General features: G+C 38.3%; 1 protein-coding gene across 3 annotated transcripts in view; it reads right to left on the bottom strand.

Moving 5' to 3' along the window:
• ZBTB46 (zinc finger and BTB domain containing 46) overlaps positions 1-17034 on the bottom strand; it is a 49081-nt gene that overhangs the window by 23345 nt on the left and 8702 nt on the right. For all 3 annotated transcript variants that reach the window (XM_053394537.1, XM_053394538.1, XM_053394540.1), the window contains 2 exons: positions 10463-11433; positions 3957-4238 (listed from right to left, as the gene is read on the bottom strand). In XM_053394537.1, the coding sequence (XP_053250512.1) occupies positions 3957-4238; positions 10463-11399 (1219 nt within the window). In that variant the 5' untranslated portion in view covers positions 11400-11433. The remainder of the gene's footprint in view (positions 1-3956; positions 4239-10462; positions 11434-17034) is intronic.

Below are 17034 nucleotides of genomic sequence, written 5' to 3'. Positions count from 1 at the left end.
CTATGTTAGGCACACTCTGAACCTGTGTGAGGCTACCAGACCAGTACTACGGTATGATTAACTAGTTAATTGAACTTTTTCTTACCAATAATGTATTTAGAAAACTGTGTATGTATCAAAATAAATTGTGTGATGATTAAGCTATCAGATAGCATTATACACACACCACAAAACTATTTAAATTCTGATTATAAATGGTGGTTATAAAGAACTTTTATCCTGAACTGCAAAAGCAAGAAAGAAGCACAATCCTATTGAAGGCATAGAATGAAATAGCAGTATCAGAGCAACAGAATATGTATGTTTTAAATCTTGTTAAAATTAATGTATAGCAAGAAACATGTTCTATAAAAAGTACTTTTGAAAAATGACCACAACACAAACATTTTTCTTTAGCTTTTGAAGGTTTTTATGCATTGACTGTCACTTGATTTATAAAACCTAAGGTCAAATGTACATGTAACCTGATGCATAAGTTGCTACTATAAATAGTTTGAGATGACATAAAAAATAACATGAGGTACTAAACTTAAGACATATCAAAAAGCTATCATAAATAATAAGAGAGAAAATGTTTAAGAACACATCTGAGCCAAAGGATTAGCAACAGTGTTTCCATACCACATTCATCCAAACACCCAATTTATATACAAGATTATTCATTCCATTGAAAAGCCACTCAGCAAGGATGAAGTAACAAAAGTTTCAAGTCTTACACTCTATTCCTTGGGTTCACAGCAGATTGTATATATTATTTCAAAAGGTTTCCAGACATGTAATTTCCACATGTTTTAATCTTGAATAGTGTATTGCAAATGCATTGATTTGAAAGCAATTTGACACATTTCACTTTCAGCCTCATATAAAGAACTTATTTTGGTGCTTTTAATTTATTTGCTTATTTTAATAATGCTTTTTTCATGTCATGTTATCAAATACTGGGCCCACTGCTGACTTCCCATAAAGTTCCAATGATATTTTATTATTATTAAAATGATTGATAAATACCTAAATATCATTACACAGATTCCACTATAAAATAAAACAATGACACCATTAAAGTTTAATATTTTGAAGTCCCTCAAGTGTTTAATTGCCCTAGTTAGTATAAACCTATTCTAAATACAAGCCTTCTGTTTGCAAAAGCCCCAAAACTGTTGGACCTCCTCCTAGAGGAGGTAAGGAAATCTTATTTTAATGTACATACTGCCTTCCAAACAGAATCTGACTTACAAAAAATACACAATACAGCAAAATTAAATTCAGGGTGTAATGGCAGCATTGGATCAAATCAGTTAGGGATGAAATAGTTTTTAAAGCCTGGGAAATTAAACTGACACCAAAAAAGTGTAGGTGCAAGGTAAGTCTCACTCCATCAAGGCGCTATGCCTGAGAAGGCTCTCCCTGGTCACCACCCACTGTACCTCAACTGGTGGACGCATCTGGAGAGGAGTCTCCAAAGACTACCTCAACTGATAAATAGCAAAGTATTTTTGAAATAGTTCAAAGCCTCTTTTCTGTTGCCCTCTTACAAGAGATGTTTTTAAAAAAACAGGTTTTTGGGTAGTGGAGGTGTTAATTTACTGTTTCAAAGCTTTGGAATGTTTCTATAAAATACATAAATAAAAATAAATCTAAAAAATACAAGAGATGAGCTTGGATTCACTGCATATGTACTTGGAAGCAAGTTTCACTGAGTTACTCATAGTTACTTATGATTGCAATCTTAATGTGTTCCAGTGGATTAAATTATCAAAATATATACAATTTCAGCATATTAAATTTCAGCAAATAAGCAAAACTCAAACATTACTCAAGATATCACCCAAAGCTACATTGCGTTAAGTTTTACCTGTTTTCAAAAATATTCAGAGAACCCTGCTAGATCAGGCCAAGGGCCTATCTATCCATTCTAGATGTCTGTGCTCACAGTGGCCAATCAGATGTCTATAGAAAACCCACATGCAAGACATGAGTGCAACAGTACTCGTCAGAGACCATGAATCAATAAAATAAAAACCACCCAACACTTTTTCTTCTTCTAAAATTAAACAAAAATATCTGCCAAATACCATCCTTAGTTTATTTGTGGCACCAATATCAAGAAACCCATATATTTATCCCTTCTACGTCAAAGGTTCAAGTTCTACATTTTGCTTTCCATTGTGTCACAAACTGAAGCACTGCCATGGCATCCTTCCACATCAAGTTCCTGAGTGATCATATCAAAGCAGCAGGAAACATTTAAAATGTTGGGATTGCAAGAGAAATACAAATAAAAAGTTGCTCAGCATACTCAATGAATCTATGATGCAATAAACACTTGAGAAACACTTCAAATGAGACGAGATCACAGTGTTATTCTGCCTGCCACAAGGTAGTCTCAAAGCTACAAAACCAAAACTGACAGTTTTACCCTATTTGTGCTAGGCAACAGTTCGTGCTGAATATATATTGGTGGGGGGCTTTAGTTGCCTAGAAGCTTAGTTGCATTTGATATCCCATTTAGGTTACCTCATCTCTCTCCCCATTCCCCATGATAATGGCAGAACATGCAATTCAGCAGAAGTGAAATTCAGGGAGCACAACTATACAATCAATACTGTGAAGTTGTTTCATGACTGAGTGTGACTTAGCTGGATAACAAACACGCTGTGTTTTTGGCCCACACATACTGTCTTCTTTGCCACCTCCAAACTTGTACCATAGTGAAAGAAATTAAATGATGTTTACTTAAGACCTTATGTTTCTGTCATTTAGGAAATACTGAACACACAATCATCTTAATTGTGTCTTTAGCCCCATCTGTTAGTTTTTGATCCTATATCAAGAGGGTTTATTATGGAGCAAGGCTTTAAAAAGGGATGCCTTTTCCTATCTGTTTGGTAAACAAGTATGCATTTGATTGGCTAACAAGATGAGCAGCAACACACCAATAAAAACTGCCAACTCTCCTAGATTCCTAGCCTAGATTATGGATTCACATTATTAAGTAAAAACAAATAGTCTTGTGGCACCTTAACCACTACAAATTTATTAAGGCACAAGCTTTATTATGTCATTTGTTGTCAGCACTGCCCTTCTGCATTCTATGTAGATCAGTAGCTACACAAAACAAATAAATGGACATAACTGTGCTCAGAATGTTAATATCCCAAAATTAATAGGAGAATATTTCAACCAATCAGAGCACTCTAAGTGATCTTAAGGTGGCCATACTTCAACAAGGGAACTAAAGAAAACTCCAGTGGGATGTGTGAATTAGCTTACCAGTTGCCTTATTGTCTGTTCTGCTTTCAGGTTCTGCTTTCAACTGTTCTGCTTTGTATTTCTTCTTCTTGCATTTCACTTTCCTCTCACCTCAACCCTCTACAAATCATGTGTATATATGCTTGCCAATTTAAGATTACCCTTCATGAGGCTGATAGGGAGCAGATTCCAATTATCATCTAATTACAAATGCCACTATCTGACCAGCAACTTTCGACAGACCAAGGGCCACCTGTCACAAATCTGCTGGTAACATAGTAAAAACCTGTGTCTAGCTACCTTTTCAGATCAGGATCTTGCATGACTGAATTACTCTGCCTCACATGAAAAAGATACCTAAGAATAGAAAGCTAGTATTTCAGGAGGAAGGCAAGGCTATAACTCTTCTACACGCAGGGTATTTTTCTGTATGGAGCAACACTTAATTGTGCAAGCCCATCATCTGCAATATGAAATGGTATAATTAAGGCAAAGGTTTTCAACTTATCTGCTGTTTGTGGGAGCTAGGCCCAAGTATCACCTTGTTAAGGCTCTACATGCATAGCACTCAAAATAATTAAAGTTGCATTACTTTGGGATGCACCACACAAGGATACAAAATAAGAGTGCCTAGAACTGTTTTTTTAAATAACTCCTTTATGAATGCTTTTAACTTTTAAGTAGTGTACAAAGGAACAGCAACTTACAAGACAGTGAATGTGTGCCTTTGGGTAAGTATTCGAACAGCAGAGAACTTTCCTCTCCCAGCATGTCAGCTTTCAGGGACAACAAGCTGTTCTTGCTCATAAGGGCTGCCCGCAGATTAGCAACTGCTACAGCCTGGAGGGCATCTTCCTTCTCTGGAGTAAGAGGCTGAGAGAGATAACCAGCTTCACCTCCTAGAAGTGCTTCCTCGACATTTGCATAAAGGTCCACTCTCTCTATTCGGCTGTCAGAGTTGCTGGATTCTGCCCCTGTCAGATCCACACCTAAATGGAAGAAAAACCCAACATTAGTAAACATATCACAATAGAGTTCTCTCAGCCACATGTACATTTGTAGCACTTCCTCCATCCATCATTCCACAGCATCAGAATCAATATGCCTGCTTAAAATGAAGGAGCTGAGATTACTTTGTCTTTTTCCCAGTTTTATGATGCCTTCATCTGATGCTATAATACAACTGTTGCTATATTTGTGCAGTACACACTTTTGCAAAGTTCTTAACCCGAGGTACTATTTCTGGGTTAGCGGAGTCTGTAACCTGAAGCATATGTAACCCGAGGTACCACTGTACAAGGGACTAGTACATGCTTCAAACAGTGTGCATGTCTCAACACACTATGCATGGAATATAGAGAAGCCTCAGAAAGCTTGTTTTAGACCCATCTTGCCCTATTCATTTATTTTATTTAAATATCTATACACTACTTCTCTCTGAAAAACAAAAAATGACCACCAAAATAATCTGAAAGAAAAACCAAAAGCAATCTTCTAAACAGTTGTAAGATACCAGAGCAGATATTGATCAGATTCCCCAAGAACCAGTACACCCACACAATTGTTTTAATGCAAAATATACACTCACATAATTGTTTTAGCCTTGCAGATAGAGTGGAAATTAATCAAGTCTCCTGGGCAGTTTGAGTGCTGCCACCTACCACTGGTCACACATCAGATATAGAAGGAACAAAAAACCAGTCTCCCCTGATAACTGTGAAGGTGGGTGGGCTCAAATGGGAGGAGGTGATCTTTTAGAAACGTTAGCTTAGCCCCAAACAGCTTCAAGGTCAAAGAAGATAGTACTGCGAACTGGGCCTGGAAACAAACTGCGAGACAGTGAAGTTGTACAATAGTTATTTTGTAAGATTATACTCTGGTTGTAGCCAAAGCTTTGCCTACAATTCTGGCCACAGTCACCTTAGAGATATCCAGGAGTAATGTCAGATTTGGAAGCACTCCCAAGCTACACACACACCTCATTCAGCACAGTCTCATTCAGAAGAGCCTGGGCAACAATTTTGACATCATCAAGTTTGCTAACCAACACAATATCCATCTCATCTGATTTATGTTTCACTTTATTAGTTTCATAGAAACACAGAATTGTAGAGTTGGAAGGGACCATGAGGGTCATATGATTTAACCCTCTCCAGTGCAGGAATCTTTTGCCCAACTTGGGGCTCAAACCCAAAAACCTGAGATTAAGAGTCGCATGATCTACCAACTGAACTATTGTCAGGTCTCATCCTACAATCACCTAGAAAATGAGTCAAGATCTCAACATCTTTCCTAGAATCAGAAGAAGCTGGATGTAATCAGCACACCTAGTGACTGCCCAGCTCAAATCTCCAGACAAAGTTTCCTAGTGTTTCCATGTAGATTATAACAGAATTGGAACAAATTGGAACCCTGCAAACTGCATGCCATGGAGACAAGAAGCAGCTTGTCAGCACCACTGTATCCTGAAAAAAGAGATCAGAACCAACATAAAACATTGTTGGCAAGCCCCGTATCTATCAGACAGACCAGAATAACACCATGTTCAATATTACCAAAAGTCACCGAGGTCTAACAAAACTCTTGCCTGCTCTGGTTCCAAGAGGTGACAGTCATTCAGCAGGAAAGCAAGGCCACCTCAGCCCTAGAACCAGGCTGGGAAACAAGGGAGGAATCCAACATCCCATTGTGGTCTTCCGATTGTTCTGTTAATGAATGCATTTCTACTTGCCAAATGGAACAATTCCACTCCTCCCTCCAAGCACAGTTCTGAGTCTCCTAACCATCCAGAAAGGATTTCGGGGAGCTGTGGTGGCATAATAGGGGGGGAGAGAGAGCCCCCCTTGCACTAGGAGTCCTTGTACTGGTTGCCATGAGTGTGCCAGGCTGAATCCAGGCCCAGATTTTTTAAAGGATCTAGGTTAGGGAAGCAGAACCTTGTTCAGCCCAAGATCCATATTCCTTCATGGCCTACCTTCTAAGACCCACATAGCAGTGGTAGGCAGGGTCAGATGCAAAAATGGGCTGAGCAATGGATGAGAATCCTACCTTTTTACAAGAGATTCCATTCCAGCTATGCAAAAGTTTGAGGCTTCTACACATACACATATACCACATATCCACCCTCCTCCCAGGTATCCAAGAGGCATTATCACAGTTCACAAACACACTGAACCAGACAAAAGCACTCAATCAAAGTGTGGCCTATAGAGGGGCATAGCCTAAGGAGAATCCTGAGGGCAAAACAGAGAGGCCTCTAGGCCTGAGATTTCACATTCCAGATCTAAGAAATCAGTTTCATTCAATAATCCCTGAACCACCCCACTACTATTCTCCCAACCTCCTTTCTTAGCAGGTAGAAGGCAAACAGTTTTCAAGTACATAGTAAACAGCAACCTATCATGGTGGTTGGGCAGAAAAATTGTTTTTAGTTATCCTGCCTCAGCATTCTTCTTCCACACCCACATCATGGAGCTGATGAACCAAGAACTGTACTGTCCAAGATTAAATTTACTGCTGCAATATGAAGAAGGGCAAGTCCGTGAACTATGATACAATGCTGATAGAAGTTGACACAGATAAATGAAAAACTTAATTAAATTGTGGGAGCTGTACCTGAGACATGGCAGGAATACGAATTGAAAACCCTCCTCCATCTGGTACTGTAAGGAGTCAGGGCAGTTATTAACTGGAAACTCAGATTTAATAACCTTAAAATAAAGCTCTCTTTTTAAGATGGGCCATTCTGAAAATTGTATTTCTGCTTAGTGCCATCAAATTAAAAACAAAAATTAATACTGCAATATAAACTTAAACTAAACTAAAAAGAGAATAGTGTAATATACAAGAGATTTCACTCTAGCCTATGTGTGCAGCGGAGTGGAGGGAGGCAGAATGTTGCTTTGCACATTTGGCTTGGTATGTGGAAGGGACAGCCATGTAGTGGGTTAATAAACCTTTAAATAACATCCGAATCAGCCCCAAGAATGTTCCCTTGATAATATCACCAATGTATCATCCATATGACAAGGGCATTCAGAGGAGCATTCTGTTTGTGTGGTAAGAATTAGCCAACTGCATTATACTAAAATACAGCCCTGTGCAGGGCTTGATTTTTTAAAATAAACTAACAAATGTTTACTTCAATAAACCTTATTATCTGAAATAAAGTATGTTTTCTGTCCTGACTAGTACTACTACATTTTTGTTTCCTTTAGAGCCCAGTTCACATTACTCTTCCTTGAATACTAACAGTGTGACAGGACAACAAAGTAAAGCCACAATCCCTGCTCAAAAGGAACATCTGCATCCACATTAAAATCTGCCCAGGAAGCCCAGCTAGGAACACAGCGTGTATATGAACTTCCATCTATGGGCACACCAAAGTAGGGTCTTCCTTTTTGTGGATTAACAATCACAGACTTCCTGGGTGATGTTTAACTAAGTTACATGCTGAACAGAGCATTGAAATCAAGTGACGTCCTCTGATTTCAGTAGATCTGCTCCTGTGATGACTTAGTCAGATACCATCTAATGTCATCTGAAAATCAATACTGCAAAAGCTTATAGATACAAAAACATTTCAAAAAAGGTGCAGGTGGGAGTGTTTGTAGATGTCAATTCCCAAAGCAATCTACTTTCTTTTTAATAATACATAGATTAGGTAATGTTTGAGTATTCAAAGGAAAGGAAAGAAAGGAACATGCCAGAAAAAAGCAGAATAGTTAACACACAACTATATTTAAACTTTCAGGTAGGTAGCTGTTTTGGTCTGACGCAGTTGAAATAAATAAAAAATTGTCCAGTAGCACCTTAGAGACCAACTAAGTTTGTTCTGGGTATAAGCTTTTGTGTGCATGCACACTTCTTCAGATTTCAACTGTTCCCATTCTTCCTATGAAGGTAATTGACCTCTACAGTGCCAGACTTTAATACCACAAAATCCTACAGCCCAGTGTTTTAGTATTTACTTAATCCTATAAAACTATGTCCCTAATATATGTGAATGACCCAACAGGAAAAAAATAATAATGCTACTCTTTCAGCAATTCAAAAAAATCCTTGTTTTCATGCATATCAATAATTTAGAAAGATAGTTTTCTGCCTATATTAGCACTGAAAAGCAGACTGAAAAGATTAAAAATAAGCCAGCTAAATCCTTCATTTGATTCTCAACTACTGATATGAAGAAAATCTGCACTATGCATTGGCTTACAAATTTTGTTAAGGAGACCAATGAAAACAATGTATTTTTCCGTGCTTCTTAATTTATGTATATATTTTTATATGGTTGCCTTTTGGGGCCCAGCTCCTTGAAGGAAGCTTACACCATAATAAAGCACCAATCTAAACTGATATAACAAAGGTAGAACCACCAAAGGTACCCACCAATAAAAAACAAATCAAAAAATATAGGCCAGTTAAAATAATCACGGAGAAGTAACAACAATAACAGCAGCTAACATTATCCTTACTCATATATCCCCAAGAATGATGTTCAGTTGTCTCTATACTAATGCACAGAGCACGAGAAATAAGATGAACTTGAGCTCTTAATACAGGATGGTAAAAATGATATAAAAGGCATTGTTGAAACGTGGTGGAATGAGACTCATGACTGGGAAAGCAGTAATTGAGGGGCATAACCTATTCAAAAGCAATAGACCAAACAGGAAGAGAGGAGGAGGAGCATTATATGTAAAAGATGTGTACACCAGTGAGGAAAGCCATGATCTGAAGCATGAAAGGTAGGTTGAGACTATTTGGGTAAGAACTGTATGAGAGGGAAATAGCAGTAACGTCACTGTGGGAGTCTATCACCCACATTTTATGAAATTGTGGTTCATCCTAATTAAGAGATAACCCTTCTGTGGCTTTTAGATCAATCTGTATGAATTCTATTCAAACAGGATCAAAACTGCAAAATGGTAGGATTTTTTATTGAATCTTTAACTGGTGCTCCATATATTGCACCACTTACAGTGCAGACTGTCATTATACAACACAGAGTTCTAGCCCCAAAAGTACGTATGCAGGTAGTCTTCTGTCAACTGCTGGTGTGTGCAATGCTCAGTGTGAATTAGTTTATAGCATGCTACCACATAGGCTTGCCTTACATCTGGTTGCAGTGATGGACTAAAAGCTAATACACACTGAGCTTGGAAACAGTCTCATACTGTACTTCCTTAATGTAAACTGCTGCAGCTGACTGGCTGTTTTTCATCAACCACCAAGACTGAAGGAGGTTGACAGAGACCTAAAATTTGAACTGAGCTGATATTCCAAGGTTAATTGACAACACAGTCAGTAATTCCACTGTAGGTATGCCGTGCTTTGATGTGACTGATTTGGGCAGTAATGCAGGCCCTACACACAACCCTGGACAGTTACCAAAGGGGTTACATTTACCTTCTTCAAAATTCAGACTGGAAGAAAGCATTCCGGTAAGTAATCATTTTATTTTCTAAGAGCCAGTGTAAAGCCACAGGAAAACATTTAACACATAATTTACATGGTTATGCTTCATGTTGTATATGAAACAACATTTTTAAGCTTGAAAGTTTCCCAAGATGGCACTGCTGCATAAAAAGACACAAGTACAATACACAGAATTTGAATAAAATCTTCAAGAAACTGAGATGTTGACTATTATATAACAGGAAATGTGTTCGTTATTTTACATAAATGGATTTCCATTTTCAAAGATACTTTGTACCACTGCTACTTTAGAGAACATGTTATGCAGCTTTTAAAAGCTTTTTTTCTGGTACAGAAATATTTGTGTTTCTCTTGTTAATTTATCTATTTAGGGCTTAATATAATTATTTTTCACAAGTTTTCATTAATAAATTCAGTTACTGGCATTGAGATATATAGCAGCTTGGGAGGGGCTGCCTTCAGATGTCTTCTAAAAGTAAAATAGTTGTTATTTACTTAGCATCTGATGGGAGAGCATTCCACAGGGCGGGTGCGGCCCCCTGTCTGGTTCCCTGTACTCTCACTTCTTGCAATGAGGGAACTGCCAGAAGGCCCTCGGAGCTGGATCTCAAGTGAAAAGCAAGACATATCCTTTACGCTACTATACAAGTAATCAAACCATTAAAGTTTATGGCCTTTTAACTAGTATGCCACAAATGATTATGCATTCACATGAATGATTATACATATCACATGATATGATTCTACAGAGACAGAAAGAAAAAAAAAATCTTACTTGTTTCACGACTACTGTATGGCCATCCTTGGGCAGATAGAAAAGGTGGTACTGGAGAGCTTGTTCTGCTGTCATCTCCCAGTTGCTGTGTAATATGGCGCACAGTATCTTTGTTTTTTCTGTTCTTTCTGCGCCCAGTAGGCTGCCATCCATCTGCAGCGCCTTGTTCTGAAAAAGTATTCTGCATTGTAGTATCTTTGGCAGACTGCAACTCATTTCCTCCATAATGAGATGGAGAGCTCTGTTCCTCTTTGATACGCAAGGATCCATACCCCATATCACTAGACCACAGAGATTGGGATGAAATGTCATCATGACTATCCATTTTTTGTTCTTGATCCTCTTTTCCATATGTGCTTCCTCCTTCATGACAACTAGCAATGGCTGAATCACCAGAGGAGTTTGCAGGACTTGTCCGCCGAGCTAGCCAGGGAGATATGCTCCTACCAGCCACCACTGCCGAAATCAAAGCATCTGTACTACTGCTGGAGGTTGCTCCAAGTTCATAATCAATAAAATCATCTGATGCATCAGACTTAATGCTTATGTCAAGAGCAGCCTTTATGAAATTGTGACAAGCTTGAACAATATCAGTCATCTGGAGATAGCTAGCAGCTGACATCACCTCAATAACATTCCTGCTGGTCAATGCAAGGTGTGCAGAGTACATGAAGTCAATGATTGCTTTAAACCCCTGGGCTGTTACAATATCTAAATGAGTGACCGTTGCCTGGTCAGAAGTCTTCTGCACCTGGCAGTACAGTGTCTTGAAGTAGCGACTGCTCCCAAGTAAAATGTTTTTGTGAGCCTTGAAAATCTTTCCCTCCACTATAATGCAAACATCACAGAGGATGCCATGCTGTCTTTGTTCATTGAGTTCTTGAAGCAGATGACGATAATGGGAGGCAATTTCCATGTCTTCCTTTCGATTATTCATTTAGAAATATTTGTGCTACTGCTTCCACACAGGTCTGTAAGGGAGAAATAGAGAGTCATTATCACATTAAAGGGGCTGTCATACTATTTAAATCACCACAAAAATTCAGAGAGGCATTTAGCTATCTTTCCAAGTTTGAAGACAACAATAATTAAGGCATTATACTTAGAACAGAGAGTTTATTGCTTGACTTTAATATTGGATTTGCATTTAATAGGCAGGTTTTTAGAAATGCTAATGTCAGGTGGGGGGAGTTGGTAATTATTGGGACTACAGCAGCTGGGAGGAATGATTTAACCCATTCTTCCACGGCTGAAATCCTGAGGAAAATCCCTCATTTTAGCAGCAATGGGGGGATTTTCTGGCCATGCAAATACCAGCTTCAGATAATGGATTTTCTCAGGCACACAGCAAGGGAATAAAGAGTTAAATTTCCCCTACCAGCTTGCTGTAAACACAATCATTATTACCCCTTTAACTAATGCTATTTGTGCTTTTAAAAACCTGCACATTAAATATAAAGAAGCACTTGAGGTCCTATCTGGCTTGGCCCAAGAGAATAGCCTGCACTGAATATGTAAACTTGGACCATCAATATTCAATAGCTTTGAATATTCTTGAAGCTTTGAAGATAGCATGCCAGGATATTAACCTTTCAAAACTAATCAAGAGAAAGTATGATGTATTTACCACAACTACAGAGAAAAAGAGACTGAGATAAGCTTCCTGTGTTAAGGTATCAAATTTTAAGATCCTAGCAAGCTAGTGTTGATAATTATGTTTGTAGAGGCAAAGCATCCTATAGCAGAAATTCCTCAGGAAAGTTACTAGATCCTGCGCGAGAAACAGCTGAATTCACGTCAACCTCAGCTAGGGCTAAGGGTGGTCAGTGCCCACAGATTACGGTGATTGTTGGGAAGGGAGAGAAAACCAGGCAGATGTCAGAATTAAATGAAGAGTTCAAAACGAAGCAGGGCAAAGGCTAATAGAGTTCTGCCAAGAGAACAAGCTGGTCATCACAAACACTCTTTTCCAACAACACAAGAGACGAGACTACACATGGATATCACCAGATGGGCAGCATCGAAATCAGATTGATTATATTCTCTGCAGCCAAACATGGAGAAGCTCTATACAGTCAGCAAAAACAAGACCTGGAGCTGACTGTGGCTCAGATGATCAGCTTCTTATAGCAAAATTCAAGCTTAAATTAAAGAAAGTAGGAAAAACCACTGGGCCGGGTAAGATACAATCTAAATCAAATCCCTTATGAATACACAGTGGAAGTGAGGAACAGGTTTAAGGATTTAGATTTGGTGGACAGAGTGCCTGAAGAACTATGGATGGAAACTCGTAACATTATACAGGAGGCAGCAACGAAAACCATCCCAATGAAAAGGAAATGCAAGAAAGCAAAGTGGCTGATTTGGAGGGGGCTGATGGGAGTAGGCCCACTTTTTGTGATCCTATCTCTTTTTCTGCTCTTTTAGATGTGGCAGCCATTTTGTGTTGTGCCATGTACTCACAGCTGCCATTTCTGACTGGTGCCCACAGCACTTCAAAATTCCAGATGTGTTCATCAGCCCCAAAAGGCTAGAGTGTACAGATTAATTATAGCTTTATAAGACACTAGTCATTCCATTTTCTTTTAAATTTATCATCAAGTTACTTACAGAACCATTTTATACCATGTACTTTCTGTGCTCAGTTGATATCTGCTGTTTATACTTTTCCATTGTTTTAAAAAGCTACTAAAATGCACCCATTCTAATGAATTTCCTTCAATTAAATTTTACATTCTCCTTTTCCTACCTGTACTATGCCTTGTAGATTTTAAACTTTTGGATAAACTGTCTACAGAAATCTCTAGCCAAAACCATGTCCATAGTAAATAAAAAATAAAAAAATTATGTGGGCCATATTCCAATGCAGCAGCTCCACTGGCACAACAGACTCCCATGCACACAGCAGAACTTCAGTTCCCACATGCTCTCAAAATCAGCTGAGGAGATATTAGGGGCACACAGGGGGAGCATAGGAAACAGAAATTCCAGCACAACAGCAGAACCCCGCTGGTGGACCATTGTATAAGAAAGTCTGACTAAAATGCATTATCTGCTGAAGTTATTATCTATTCTGTATACTTCTTAGGAATAAGAGTACATGCACAAGCAGCAAATTGCTGCCAACTTTCCAACACCTAATCACACATGTGAATGCAGTTAAGTAGCTTCCACACAATATGACTTTATGATCCAATTTATTTTTCTATTACACTGTCATGAGTTAAGCTTGTTATTAATTCAGCTTCCATGCGAGAAGTGTCCTTCCAATGTCTTCAGATAATTCTTTGTTGACATTATACTCATTATCTTAGTCTCCCTCTCCTTCCCTAGCACTAGATAATTTCTCTTGGAAACACAAAGTCAGCTAATCACACAATGCAATCACCCACCCCCAGGTATTTACCAGCTTTAACCACATCTGGTTCACAGTTACTGGTAAGCATAATTGAATGTCCTTTAGCTGAGAAAGTGTATATCAGTGTGTGTTGGCTGCTTCAGCTATCTATTCTACATTTGGTTATATTTAGTCTTCTTCTATAATAATTATTCCTTTCCCAATTAGCCAACATGAAAAATAAGAGATGAGTCATTGCTAGGTTGACCTACTGAGACTTACAAGTGTCACTAAATTTCCTTGGATTAGGGCCAGGTTCTTTGATTCTATGCTAAAAACTCAATTCTTGCACCAAAGTAGCTCAATATCCGCAAAAGGGAATAATTTATGCAAATGACACAATACTATAAACTTAATTTACATCCTTCACTTTAGTAATAAAAACAATATTTTTGATAACCTGGCTTTTAATTGAATTTAAATAAATGTGTACATTATATTTCATAAATGCCTTCGAGGGTATTCAGGCAACATGAGATCACTTCTATCAATCTATCTATTAACTTTTTAAGTAAACACCCATTAGAAAAATATCAACTTAGTAATCTAATGTATAGAATATTCCCAACTACAATCACTTCACAAAGGAATAAATTCAAATTCCATCAGTACTGTGGACAGTCCAGATTTTACAAACTGTATACACATAGATTACAAATGAGCACAGTTAAATGTGATTCAGGGATGAGGAAGCAAGCATTTCTGTGCAGCTAGAAAGGTGACAGACCTTCCAGAATCCCGAATCCCCGAGTTTTTGCTTAGTGTCAACCTCACAGATTAGGCAACAATTTTTAATCTGCAGACTAAAGCTTAAAATGTCTCCCAATGACATCTTCATAGACAGTAGCAGCACACTGTTCTTCATACTATTGCTTCCCAGACAGATGAAGTCCTAAAGGAAAACATCTAACCATAAATGACCACTATGAATTTTCAGAACTTGGGAGCATCCAAAGAAATGAGGTTCAGCAAATGAGCTTTTCACTATGCTTGGAAACTAAGCACACTTCTCACGGTGAAACCTTAATGAACTGCATGTTATCTGTTTTACAGTGATAATGGAAAGATAGTTGCCTTCAAGTTTAAGTGAATTGTCCCATTTTCTGCAAAACTGCAGAAAAGTGTAAAAATGCAACTGAAAACAAAAGGTATCTCTCACCACAATTAAGAACATAATCTGTGTGGGAATACCAAACAGAAGTCTAGACTGCCACAACTTAGCAGAAGTTCCTAAATACTATATGAGAAAAACAGAGGGCCGGCTGAAAAAGAAAAATGTTTTAACAGGTGTTCTGTGTCCCATTCAATAGTATTTGCTGATATTAGTAGCCAAATGTACATCAAGAGTCAGGCTTTTTGTGAAATCAGAATCCACAGCAATGCCTTCCAGTGTGGTAATGAGAGAATGTAGGACTTCCACTTCATCCCAACATTCTATTCAAACACAGCTCATCTTTTTATGAATTCCTTTCACTTCAATATGCTTCACTCCATGCTACAAAATGCCATAATAACCGAACTACTGAATTGTGCAGTGTGGTGCATGCAAAAGAACTACAAAGAGTCAATCAAACGTTGAGAAACAACTTCAACTCTATAGAACTGAAGAGATATAGTTACAATTTAATTACAGTTCTGCAATTAAATTAATGAAGAGAAAGAACAGGTCTTGAAAAATGCAATCCAAAAAATTTCTCAGGCATGGACTATCAACTTCTGCAGGTCAGATTTTCTGGTTCTTACCCCTAATATGAAAGAGGCATCTTACTTTTAGGACACCTAATCTTAATACTAGCTGATATCACAAGGAGGAACCTTTAACAAGGTACAGTAAAGTTGTTACTCATACGGCTAAAAACACAATTAGGAAACCCCATAGAATTATTTATTATTTCATATTGAAATGTTGACCGTATTAACTGCATCACAAACAAAGAACTTAACAATGTAGCTATGGATTTAAAGTGGATATGCACCTTTATAAGGGGATTATGATGGCAAAAGTATGTATCATAAAGTGGGTTGTATTAATTTTCTAGAGTGAAGAAGTGTACAATTTAAAACAAGCAAGCATGCAAACAGAAAGAGGATGTCCTGAACCCTTTCAACATATATACTCCCCCCCTAAAAAAATTGCTTCTTCCCCTACAGGGGGTGTTAGTTCTCTTCAAAGAACCATACTGTGAGCATGGAGAACAAAACATGAGTGGAAGTTTCAGCACTATTCCCCCACCCATGCTTTACTTTCAACACCCCTACATTTTTAAACAGGGAAATAAGTTACATGGGTTCTGACACAAATGTTAGCTGCAGTAACATCTAGTTTCCCTGCCAAGCTAGCAATAGTTCATCAAAATTTATTTCAAGTTCAATTATTCCATTTTGTATATTCCAGTTTTATAAACACAACTTTTTTTCTCATCACAAATCAAATTTATGTCTAGTACATGGGTGTCAAACACAAGGCCCGCGGGCCGAATCCGGCCCGCCAGACCTCGTCATGTGGCCCGTGTAGCCACCGCCGGCCGCCAGCCTTCACCTTTTATTCTCGCTTTTCTTTTTTTTTTTGACACAAGAAAGCCGCCTCTTCAGCGCATGCGCGGCAGCCTACAAGCCAGAGAACGTCTGCCCTCTAGTGGCGCCGGCCGTTCTACACAGGAAACCTCCACTTTACATGCATTCCTACAGATACAACCGGCCCTTTGAGGGTGACCAAACTGCTGATGCGGCCCCCGATGAATTTGAGTTTGACACCCCTGGTCTAGTAGAAATATGATATGTTTAAACAGATCAATTGGCATTGTGTGAAACTTTTAAAGCCAGAGCAACAATAGAACATGATATAACTGCAGTATAGGTGTCTGTAGTCAGAAAATTTCTACATCTCTGCTTTGATTATTTTTCATTTTTCTCCATCCACTACAAGTGTACTTTCTACAGTTTCTGGATATGTAAAAAGCAGGCAGACTCCTGGATGGATGGATAGGTATCACACAATAAAACTGTAACAGTGAATTTTGTTAACAAATTTATGTGCAAAAGCTATTCTGCAACAGTCTTTCAGAAAGAGAAGTGGGGGGAGAGAAAGAGAGATCACAAGATGTCCAGATACAGTCAACCCATGTCTTCTAAGTTCCATTAGACATCTGGACAAAGCACAACAACATTCAATTAT

This window comes from Podarcis raffonei, chromosome 6 (assembly GCF_027172205.1).
Source record: "Podarcis raffonei isolate rPodRaf1 chromosome 6, rPodRaf1.pri, whole genome shotgun sequence".
In the NCBI taxonomy this organism is placed as follows: Eukaryota; Metazoa; Chordata; class Lepidosauria; order Squamata; family Lacertidae; genus Podarcis; species Podarcis raffonei.
The sequence above is the reverse complement of the archived record's forward strand: the minus strand, read 5'-3'. Positions and strand labels throughout refer to the sequence as shown.